General features: G+C 47.0%; 1 protein-coding gene across 14 annotated transcripts in view; it reads left to right on the top strand.

The window, feature by feature from the left end:
• DAPK1 (death associated protein kinase 1) overlaps positions 1–12,108 on the top strand; it is a 170,073-nt gene that overhangs the window by 110,863 nt on the left and 47,102 nt on the right. For all 14 annotated transcript variants that reach the window (XM_036260774.1, XM_036260775.1, XM_036260776.1 and 11 more), the window contains 4 exons: positions 9,447–9,585; positions 11,244–11,373; positions 11,534–11,582; positions 11,669–11,695. In XM_036260774.1, the coding sequence (XP_036116667.1) occupies positions 9,447–9,585; positions 11,244–11,373; positions 11,534–11,582; positions 11,669–11,695 (345 nt within the window). The remainder of the gene's footprint in view (positions 1–9,446; positions 9,586–11,243; positions 11,374–11,533; positions 11,583–11,668; positions 11,696–12,108) is intronic.

Genomic DNA, 12,108 nt, shown 5'->3' with positions numbered 1-12,108 from the left:
CTCCGAGGGCCGAACACCATATGACATGCATGATAGGCTGTACTTTGGGGGAGATGGGGAGAGGCCAGGACTGGGGAGAAGGGGAGCTAGTCAGAGGAACTTTAAGTTTATATATGGATTTTTTTTTCTTAAGGAGAATATATTTATGTATTTCTTGTGTAATATTTTTTTCTTGGTACGTGCCCCTAGCAGGAATCAAACCTGAGACTTTGGTCCTCAGGCCAAAGCTCCAACCTTTGAGCCAAACCGGCCAGGGCTGTAATATATTTTTTTTAATTCTTTTTTCTTTATTGATTTTAGAGAGAGAGGTAAAGGGGGGGGAGAGAGAGAAAGAAACATCGGTGAAAGAGAACATCGATTGGCCGCCTCCTGAGTGCCCCCCAATGGGGATTTGGCCCACAGCCTACACATATACCCTGACCAGGAATTGAACTGGCGACCTCTTGGTGCATTGGTTGACGCTCAACCACTGAGCCACACCAGCTGGGCTTATGTAATATTTTTAAGAGGCCAAATTAGAGTTCAGTTCTGCGCGAACAGAATGGAGAGGGGAAATGTGCCCTCGCCCTGGGTAAGCCAGGTCTTCCAGGCTGGCCTGTGGGGGCCACACAGGGAGCAGGCGTGTCTGGGTGTGCTGGTCGCTGGCCCGTGAGATTGAACTTTCTTGAACGTATCTAATTGCCTCTGTCACTCCATCCAGGCCTCAGTGTTCCCTTAAAACTTGCCTAAGCAAGAAACCGCTATTTTCTTTCATTTCCTGCTGTTACAAAATTGAGACTGGACAGAAACATGTTAAATACATCTTTATTTAACAAGAGGGAACTGGAGTCACAGTAAATGGGTGGTGTTAGGCTGGGGTTGCCTGCATTTCCTTCTGCTGGGTCTCAGTTCGCCTTCTCACCGGGCGCCCCCTCCCATCCCTCCCTGGCTGCTCCCACACACATTTAGACTCCTCTGTCCAGACTCAAGGGGAGTTCAGAGAGAGGTGTTCTGCCTCCGGGGGAGCCCAGGCCCAGCTTCCAACTTACCTATTCCGTGGCCAAGTGCACACCTCTTCCCCAGGTTTTTGGCCTCAGGAATGTCCACTCAGGAAAACCCTCCTGTTTAGCTGCGGGTGTGTGTGACTTCGTTCCATTAGGACAGTCACTTCAGAACCCCCCATTAGCCCCCATCTGGACAAGAGATGAACACAGAGTAGCCTCAAGGGTTTCCTCACCCTGTTGCCTGTGGCCAAGAGAAGTTAAGGCACTTACTGCGTGCCAGACACTCATATACTTATCCCCATTCACCCCCCTCCCAGTAGTAATAATGAACAGTAAGTATTAATATCCCCATTCTATAGACAAAGCAGCTGCCCCAGAAAGTTACTTAACCTGTTCGAGCCAGCGCCCAGACTGAAACCCAGAAGGCCTGCCTCCAATGCCTTTTGACCTTTGAGCAATGTTCTTCCCTGAGGGATTTCATTCTAGAAGCCTTCAGAAGGCTCCTGCCTGCTTTTTGCACAACCTCCCTGGGTAAAATAGAAATGAAAGGTCACTTTCCCCGTGAATTTTGAGTGCTAGGCTTTCTTTTCTGTGAGAACCCCCAGAACTCCTTTTACATTGTTACTTGAATTTTAAGTGAAACAGACAGAAAGTGTATTTTCAGAGAGAGCTTCGATGTTTTTTGTGTAATTTGGGGACAACACAGTATATAAGTAAAGAACGGTGTCCCTGCCCAGCCGGTGTGGCTCAGTGGTTGAGCGTCGACCCATGCACCAGGAGGTCGCCAGTTCGATAGGTCGCCAGTTCGATTCCCAGTCAGTGCACATGCCTAGTTTGTGGGCCAAATCCCCAGTGAAGGGCATGCAGGAGGCAGCCAATCAATGTTCCCTCTCATCGATGTTTCTCCCTCTCTCTCCCTCTCCCTTCCTCTCTCTCTAAAATCAAGAAAGAAAGAAAGAGAAAGAAAGAGAGAGAGAGAGAGAGAGAGAGAGAGAGAGAGAGAAAGAAAGAGAAAGAGAAAGAGAAAGAAATGGAATGGTGTCCCCAAACCCCCAGGATGCTTGGGACCTTAAAGTCCCACTTGTCTCACAAATGCGGAAAGGAGGTGTTAGGCCTCATCTTTCTCTTCAGACTCCTCAGCTTCAATTTTCATTCCGCGAAGTCCTCAGTTACCCAGAGACTTGTTAGGATGGGAGAGGTGAGGATGAGAAACCCCCAGGACTTCCCCGAGGTTAACAGAGTAAAACAGGCAGCAGTGGTGAGGACAGTGGGGCATTGGCTGCAAGTTTTGGTTTATTGAGAGGCAGAGCCAAGAAGTTGTGGGTACTTCCTCCCCTCACACCGGCACATCACAGCCACCATGACAGTCGGGTTACAAGAAGAATCATCTCAAAGGGTTGAGTCCTTCAGGACTGGAACGGATATGCATTCCTCACCCACATTTTCCTGACCTGATGTAAATGTTTGGAACAGTGCATGAGCGAACCCTTCCTTCATAGGAGAGCCTGAAAGCAAGAGTAACAAAGAGCACCCGGGATTCTAATTATCCTCCCTCTTCCCTGCTTCCTGAGTGGCTTTAGCCATCTGTGCCATTCTGTTTACAGCCTGTGAGCAGTTACTACCTGGTATGGGTTGAATTGTGTCTCCCAAAATAAAAGTTGAAGCCTTAACCCCAGTAATCAGAATGTGACCTTATTTGAAAATAGGGTTTTACCAGATGTAATCGGGTTAAAATATGGCTACCAGGGTGGATCCTAATCCAGTCTGACTGGTGTCCTTATGAAAAAGCAGAAATTGGCACAGACGGACATGCACAGAGGGAAGCCAATGGGAAGAGACTCAGGGATGAAGCAATGTAAAGGCGGGTGATTGTCTACATCCGAGGAACGCCAGAGGTTGCCAGCGACTGCTGAAAGCTAGGAGGAAGCAAGGAAGATTCCCCTCCAGATTTCAGAGGGGGTGTGACCCTGCTGATACCTGATGTCAGACTTCTAGCCTACAGGGAGACAATAAATGTCTGTTGTTTTAAGGCATCCAGTTTGTTAGCAAACTAATACAACCACCTATACTTAACCCTTATAAAATACACATTTAGGATAAAATAAGATTGAGAATTTCAGTTCATCTGTCATAAGTAGTATTGTTACTATTGTAATTAGCTAGTTATTAATGAAAAGAAAGGATCAAGGGAAAGGCCACACATTATAAACATGGCCATCTCTGGGCAGCTTCCCAGGAAGCTGCACGTTCACACTCCCCGGGGAACCACTGATGCATTCCCTGCAGATCACTGGGGAAGGGACTGGACAAAGGGGAGATGGATGCATGCACAGCAAAGTCAGGGTAACATAGTGAAAATACTTGCCTGTCAGTCTAGCTTGGGGATCTATGGATTTGGCTAGAGGGGGTGGAACTACTGCAAGCATATAAAATCTTAGAGAGTTAAAATCTCAAGACAAAGGAATCCTCTCTCTCTCTCTTGTTCTGACTTTTCCCTGCTTCCTTGCACTTGCCCATGTTCCCTCCAAAGCCACGTGGCCCTAGAAGCTGCATGGCCCATGGCCGTGCAGACCCCACACACAATGGACTGAAGCTGGAAACACAAGCAAAGCTAGCCTAATGCTGGACTAGACTGAAAATATGGAATGGAAACTCTTGGCAGTGGCTTTAATCCTAGCTCTGCTAAAGACACAGCTAGATTTTTCCCTTTGTAGGAAGGAGGGAGATGGGACCTTAGAAAGGTGGGTCTAATTCCACACAAATAAATATCACTCATTGTCCTGTGTGAGTCTCAGAAAATTTCTTTTCTCATAACATTGCAAGAAGCCCACTTCCACCAGCAATAGGTGGGGACATGGAGAGCTCCCCACCAGTAACAGAATGACATATTTTCCAAAGATGGTTGCAGCAGCATCTCCTGGCCTACATGTTTGTCTAGACCCTGGAAATTTCTCCATCAAGAGATGGAGTCTTAATCTCCTTTCCTTGAATCTGGATGGGTTTATGACTCACTTCTGAGGTAGCTTCTGCCCTGCTTGCTGGAACACTTGCCCTGGAGCCTTGGACTGCCAGGTAAATGATTCACTTGCTTTGAGTTTGCCATGCTGTAAGGAAGCCCAACTAACCCAAACAGAGACCACAAGGAGATATGAGAGTACCTGGAGAGTGAGGTCCAGCTCCCAGATGCTCCAACAGTCCTGCAGTTTCTACTTCAGCGATCACCTACTTATACCCCCATGACAGACCCTGAGCCAGAGCTGCCCAGCCACCCTTCCCTGGACCCCTGACCCATAGAAATCTCAACAGATAAGAAAACCATTGTTACACAGCAATAGAGAACTGGAATAGTTAGTGTACTCCGTGCTTTGCATTAGTTGTTTTCCTTTCGTTTTAATTTTTAAAATGGACTGTTTTATCACTTCTGATTAAATAAATTTGTATTTAGAGCAGATGGAACATAACCACAAAATCTCAGTGGATTAACATAACAGGATTTATTTCTCATTTGCTCAGAATCTAATGTGGATATTACTGTTTGGGTGGCTCTCCCTCAAACAGTGACTCAGGGATCCATATCCTTTTTTTAAAAAAAAACCAACAATGATAATGAATTTAATTTAATCTAAACTACAGTCCATTGTAACACACACATATATATGTGTGTGTGTGTGTGTGTGTGTGTATATACACATTTTTTTATTTTTTAATCCTCACCCGAGGATATTTTTCCATTTTTGTTCAGATAGAGTGGGAGGGAGAGAAAGGAAGAGAGAGAGAGAGAGAGAGAGAGAAACATCGACGTGAAAGGGACACATCGAGTGGCTGCCTCTCGCACGGCTCTGACCCAACCATAGCCAGGGACAAACTGCAACCGAGATATGTGCCCTTAGTGGAAACCGAACCCAGGTCTCTCTGGACCACAGGCCAACGCTCTAACCACTGAGCCAAACCGGCCAGGGCCACACACTATATTTTATGTAACAAAAGAAAGAAAAAAAAATCTTCCGATTTCAGAGATGTCCAAATGGGGAAAAAATGTATCTCAAAATGAGTAACATAGGATATTAGTAATAAAAAGCTTTCTACGACTTCCAGTGGGCAGGTGCTGCTCTGAGCACTTAAAGTGTCTTCATGTATTTAATAATCACAGCAATGTACAAGATAGAATCTGTTCTCGGCCCATTTTACAGATATGGACACCGAGACACAGACAGGCAGAACTAGAATTTGAACCCAGGCAGACGGGCTTCAGAGTCCATGCTCTCAGCAGCTCTATAAGAACGAAATTAGGAGACTGCTGATTACAGATCTGTCCCATTGTCTGGGGTCCTGCTGAGCCCGCGGTCCATCCGGGAAAGCTCAATGGCTGTGAGTCAGCTTGGCTGCAAGTCGGGATTCGTTTTCTTCCACCTAATGTCTCTGCTGCCCCCTCGCCCTCCTCGGGGGCCTCTGCTGGGTCACCTGTGTTTAGATGGCCAAAGAGAGGGGAGAGGATTGTGTGAGATGCTTCAGGAGTCGGGCCTGAAAGTGGCACGCATCATTTTGGTTCATCCTGGACTCCGGGGAACTGGGAAGTGCGGGTGAGCTTTCCACCCAGGAGGAAAGGTAAGTTTGGCGGAGCACAGCAATAGCTCTGCCGCGTCCGCACCCCGGCTTACAGAACCTGAAAGTATCATTCCTGAGAGATCGCACTGTGGCCCATCAGCATCAGGATCACCCGAGTGACTTGTTACAATGCAGATTCTGGGGCCCCCGCCTGCTAAGTCAGAACCTCAGTAAGTGGGTTCTAAGAAATTGCATTTTTACCAAATCCCCCCGATTATTATTACACTAAGGTTATTTAGAAAGACACTTTACCCAGTTGTTCAAGCCTTTTATTTTACAGGTAGCAAAGTTGAGGTCCAGAAAAGTGGTATGACCTCCATGTCATCTCCCAGGAGTCATTGTCATAGCAGGCCAGGACCTCGTGAGGGTGTGCCCTGGGAGAGCACGCTTCCCGAGTTGTTCCTCTGGCCCCCAGCTTACCAACCACACACACTTGTTCTGTAACATCAAACGGGGGAATTCAGCCCAACACTAAAGAACCGTGATCGTTTTGAAATGGCTCATCCAGGGCAGTTAGTTTGTAGCCGAGTCTCCTGCAATGTAGGTTATGACCAGACGCGGTCCGGAATCAAGGCCTGCTATGACTTGCACATTCCTGGCAAGAGCTGGGAACCCCGAATAGTGTTTTATTTGAGACTGGAATCCTGTGATACTTTCTCATGTCACTCTGAAGGCCCACTTTGTTTTTAAAGCTGTAATGCGTCCTAATTACATTGTGTTAGGGATCACTTTTAGGGGAGGCATGGGTGGGAGGGGAAGGAACGGAGGAGAGGGAACCTCGCATTCTGTAGCTCTCTTGGAGAAAGCAGCCAATGCTTATTAGCATTCATTTCCCATAATTTCCATGATAACGCTATAATTTAAAACACTGACTCAAAAGCCTAATAAAGGAGGTTAGGCTGACTTTCTAAATTTGCCGCACAGATTGCTCATCTCTCCATCAATCTTCTTTCTCTTAAACAAAATGTAAAATTTGGAACCAAGAGTGAAAGCACCAAGGTTAGGCTGATCCCCCTTGTTAACACCCGGCTCTTCGGCAGCAACGCTGGAAGCATTTCAGTCTGGTTTGAGCATGTATGTAAGAGCGGATGTGAAAAACCTTCCATCTCTGTCTACCTTCTGAAATTTGGGGTGGGGGGGTGCTAAACAGGGGTAAATTGTCAAATGATGCTTGTCATGATCGCAAACTTGGGCTGAAATCACTTACATTCATTTACTTTCATTAATGACTAAAGATTTTTTCTAAGTAGAGCTTCATGGCTGAGACGTCTGCCTTCCTTATCAGCGTAAAGGAGGATGCGAATGTACGTGGGGCCTTGGGAGCAGCGGAAACTTAGGGGTGGGTCCAGGCCCAGTGAGATGGGGGATCCCCTAACCCGACAAGAGACGGTGTGGACCCGTCGTGAGCAGCAGGAGAGCTGAACAGGCCCTGCGAGCAGGGTAGACGGAGAAGCCAGAGGTGACCTGTGCCTCCTTCCTCGTTCCTCTCCAGGCACTGCCAGTCCCCGGGCTGGTCCCTCCCTTGGGGCTCCAGGCTGGTTCCCGCTTCTCGCTTCTGTAGTCAGGAAGCACCGTGGGAGTTGAGCTGTTTGGCACAAGAAGGTTGAATGGAGGGGCGTGAGGGGGCCACACCAGCCAAAAAAGAGGAGCGAAGGCCTGGCCTGGGGCAGCCGTGGGGTTCCTAGGAAGGACTGGGCCTCCACGCTGCACTGAGCTGTCTGGGTGCTCTAAGATTCCCCCCAAGTCCAAGCAGCCCCACCCCAGCTGTTTCTCCGTGAGCAAGGTGGGCTGAGGGAGGAGAAGCTGGGGCTGGGCACCATCACAGAAGTCCTCCCGGGTGCCTCTGTGTGGCCACATCAGTGGACCGGAGTGGGGAGAGGGAAGAAGCTGGACGGGCCTCCCCCGCAGGAGCGGGCGGAGGAGGGGCGAGGCTTCCACAGGATGGGTGCTTTCCTTCCTTTTTAAGGGCCCCAGCTCCGCCCAGGGCCTCAGCCTCCTGCCACACCTGCCTGCCAGTTGCTTTGTGTATGTTTATTATCTTCAATCCTTAAAACCCTGACACTAATAGGTCCTGTTATTCCTGCTTGCTGAGAAATCGAGGCTCAGAGAGAAGGAGTAACCTGGCTGCAGAAGGAAGATTTGAGCTGGGTGACGAGGGCCAGACCCCGCGTGCTCTGTGATGTAGTGCACACCCTAAGGGGTGGCCACAGCACTGGAGAGCACACAGGCGAACAGATGGTGCAGCACCTTCCCCAGCCGTGGTCTGGTGACAGTTCCCATTTTCCTCCTGTGTGCTCCCTGTAGTTGAAGGAGTCCCTTCGTCATTGTTGGTTGTAAGAGGAATAAGAACGCAGACAAGTCAAAAGCGGAGGGTTCCCGGAGCCAGCGTGGGACACGGCGTTGTGGAGATGAGAGGGAGGCCAGGCTGCGAGGCTGCAGACAGGAGGGCCACCACCTGGCCGATGTCGCCAGCTGCTGGCCACACCACCTAGGTCAGGGGCGGGGGGCTCCTGGCCTTCCTGGCTGGTCTGGTTCTGTGACACATCACGGATCTGCCAGAGCCCTCTGCTTGGCTCCCAGGGCTGGGGGAATCACCACACCCTCTGGATAAACATCTCAAAGTTAAATATGCACAGGCAGGTAATCCAGACTTTGAGAAAGGGTCCTGGATATTTTTTGTGCTAAGATCATCTGGGGTGCTGGTGTGAAGGGCCGAGAGTTTCCTGGTCCCCGCTCTTAGGAATTCCCAGGTGGCCTTTCAGAAGTGAGGTTCAGAATCTGCATTGTCAAAACACCCCAAGCAATTCTGATCCCATGGACCCGGGGCAGGCTGAGAAAGACACTGACTAGGAGGGGAAAGGGAGAAACCTGAAACTTTCTTTTAGAAAACAGCTTTTTGTCATTATTGTTTAGTTCGTGAGCACCAGTTGTAGATGTAGGTATAATGTTTATGAAGCTGTCTTGACGCAAGAAAGATAATGAACACGGTGGTTATGTGCACAATTGCGGCTAATTATTATGTTGTGAATGTGTGGTTAAATGATAAACATTAACTTATAAAAACTCTTATTAAAAGTTCTCTGTTATTTGCCATTAATCAGGGAGTTTGTTCATTTATCCACTTGATAAAAAAGTTTTGAGCTCTTGCTGTGTGGCCAGAAATGTTCAAGGAAGTGGCGGACAGTTGGGGCCAGCAGCTGGGGCTGACCTCTTCCCTGAGGGACTTAGAGTCCGGCCAGGGAGAGTGATTAAGTAAGTCCCCCAAAACCACGTACATTTCAACTTTGTGTACGTTTATTCTTATTAGTTAGGGTGTTTGTTATATGTACTACTAAATATGAGTTTTTATAAATATATAGGGATTTGCATATAAACAAATACAATAGAAAAAATCGTTGTCAGGCTATATATTGTGGTTTGGGGTTTTTAAAAATTGATTAACATACAGAATACGAACTTTCCACTCTCTGATTGAGCTAGGAAGATGTGTTTTTAATAAATTCTGCACAAAGGTGGCCTGTAGTTTTGTTTCTTAGTGAGTTACGACTTCGCTTCCAAATGGGTTTAATTAGAACGTCTTAAGGATACATTGATTCTCTCCCTTTCACGTGTCTGCCTGCTCCCCTTATTTGTGAACATAGCACCGTTAGGAAAATGATTCTCCAGTGCTTTGGAGCACAATGTACCTGAATGCAGATTTCTCATCCAGGATGAGAAGCACGGAGAATTCGGATTCCGTGCTCAGCACATCCTTATGCTGTTCTCTGGCCTGAGATTTGTGTGTGCCCGTCATCTGTGAGAGAACAGCTCAGTGTGAAACAGAATTGTCATCAGTAACCTCCGCTTCTTGGTTTCCAGGGTTGCAGGTGGCGAGCTGTTTGACTTCTTAGCCGAAAAGGAATCGTTGACTGAAGAGGAAGCGACCGAATTTCTCAAACAAATTCTTAATGGTGTTTACTACCTGCACTCCCTTCAGATTGCCCACTTTGATCTTAAGGTATGTTGCTGAGTGCTAGCCGATAGAAGCTAATGGAAACCACAGCTGTGGTTGTTTGTTTGCTAAGAAACTTGAGGCATTTGAAAGAGATACTTGTGTCATTCCTGTGTGGGTATAACATATGGGATTATCAGTGTAAATCAGCAAGTGTCTAATGCGTGCCTCCTACAGAGACTCCTAACTCTTTTGTGGAATAGAGGCTTAAGATTAGTGATTACATTCAAGAATCTTTGGGAAAGAATCAGGGGTCTTATAAGCCAGGTCTTTAAGCAAAGCAACTGCTGCCACCAATGGGACATTTTCAGCCTGGAGTGCCCACTGGCTTCCCAGTGTCCACCCCTCTGGGCAGCAGGCACGTAAGATGGAAGGTACCTTGCTCTCTACTCTTCCTCTTGATGCAACGGTTTATGGGCCTGGCTCTGTCACCGGTAATCAATCAAGCCAAACTCTGAGACTGGCTAAGTGGGGTCATGGCTAGAGGCAGGGCATTATGGGAGCTAATGTCATACTCCCACTGTCAGAGGTTGTGGTCTCTCTGGAAAGGTAAGACACCCTTGAGCGACAGGAAGTGCCCGTGTCAGTGTTAAGATTCAGGGTGCAGTCCAAGGCAGCGAAAAGACTGTCACAGAGCAGCGTGTGATCGATTGCCAGGCGAATGAGTCCAGTCATTGGAGCTAGGATAGGACTTCCGAGGAGGAAGGCTTTTCTTCATACTGATTGTAGTAAAGCTATTAAGACCTACCAGGGTCCCCCCAACACTCACTGATACACACCCCAGAGACGGCTGTTGCAGTCACCATGGCTCTGCCTGACGTCTGGTTTCCGGCCCGAGAGCTGGAAATGCAGTTTTCAGCAGTGGAGGATGGGGAGGTGGTTGAGAAACTCCCTAATTCCCTCCCGCTTTGTTTGGACAACTCTGAGTGCTTTTCTTCTCTCCAAGTTCCTCAGGGGATTACACTCCCGTCACCCCCACCTGGAGAAGACGCCTTGTATCAGCGTCCTCCCGTGTCCTGTCTCCCCATCTCTCTACCAAGCGGCTCCCACATGAGCCACTTGCACCCTAGTGTCACCGGTCTCCACCTGGGAGAACCTAAACCTAAACATTCTCCGGGTGTCCTCTTGCATGTACCCTCTATGCCTTTGTTCAGTTGTTTCTTTCCGGGGAGAGGAAGAACCATTCAGCTACCTTCAACAGAGCAGAGCAGAGCAGCTATTTTTTATTGTGGTAAAATAAAAATAACATAATTTATACCATTCTAACCATTTTTAGGTATGCCGTCCAGTGGCATTAGTATATTTACCTTGTGAACATACTATCCGTTTCTAAAACGTATTATTGTCCCACACTGAAACTGTGTGTCCATTAAACGGGAGCTCTGCATCTTTCCCCCACCCCACCAACCCCATCTTCTCGGATCCACCATTCTGCTCTCTGTCTCCATGAATTTGCTCATTCCTCATGTAACTTAGCATAATGTCTAAGGTTCCTCCATGTTGTAGCACATGTTAGAATTTACTTCCTTTCTAAAGCTGAGTAATACTCCATTATATGTATGTGCCATTATTTTATCCATTCCTCTGTTTATAGGCATTGGGCTCTTTTCCATCTTTTGGTTATGAATATTGCTGCACTATTTCTCTCTCTTCTTCTTTTTTAGCCTGAAAACATAATGCTTTTGGATAGAAATGTTCCCAAACCTCGGATCAAGATCATCGACTTTGGGTTGGCCCATAAAATTGACTTTGGAAACGAATTCAAAAACATATTTGGGACTCCAGAATTTGTTGGTAAGTTTCTTTGCTCCTCTGGTTATTTATTTCTCAAAATCACTATGTTGGCAAAATTTCCCCTGCTGTAACTTCATTTCCCTGGTACATGTTTCTGGTTTATATACCACCTGTCGGTTCGCTTCCTTCCAACACTAAATGTGCATTTATTTCCTCTTAGCTCCTGAGATAGTCAACTATGAACCTCTTGGGCTCGAGGCAGATATGTGGTAAGTATCATGCCCTTGATGTTGTCATCTTTCTGATGTAATGTATCCTTCTTCTGACGTTTGTTTTGTTTCTGTTTGATGTCTAGGAGTATTGGGGTAATCACCTACATTCTGTAAGTACCAGAATCCACAACTCACATTCTTTCCCTCTTTCTTTGAGACCGTATGTTTTATTAATCAGTCATGTTGATCTCTTCCGCTTATGCATGCTTTTTATGTAAACATTCATTTTACACCCCCAGAACACGTTCAGTTTATACTAACTAAACATTTTTTCTCCGAATTCAAAAATGAGTCATCAGAAACTGCAGCATAATCACTGGAAGAAAGCATGTCTGTTCATCACTGAGGAAATAAGAAAGGGTTGTTTTTTTAAACTACTAGATGCTGTTCCAAATTGACTTTTTTTTTTTTTTAATCCTCACCCGAGGACATTTTTCAGCATTTTGTTGAGATAGAGTGGGAGGAAGAGACAGAGAGAGAAACATCGATGTGAAAGGGACACATCGAGTGGCTGCCACCCACA

Source organism: Molossus molossus, unplaced genomic scaffold (genome assembly GCF_014108415.1).
Source record: "Molossus molossus isolate mMolMol1 unplaced genomic scaffold, mMolMol1.p scaffold_m16_p_14, whole genome shotgun sequence".
Lineage (NCBI taxonomy): Eukaryota > Metazoa > Chordata > Mammalia > Chiroptera > Molossidae > Molossus > Molossus molossus.
Note: the sequence above shows the minus strand (reverse complement) of the source record. Positions and strands in the feature narration are given on the sequence as shown.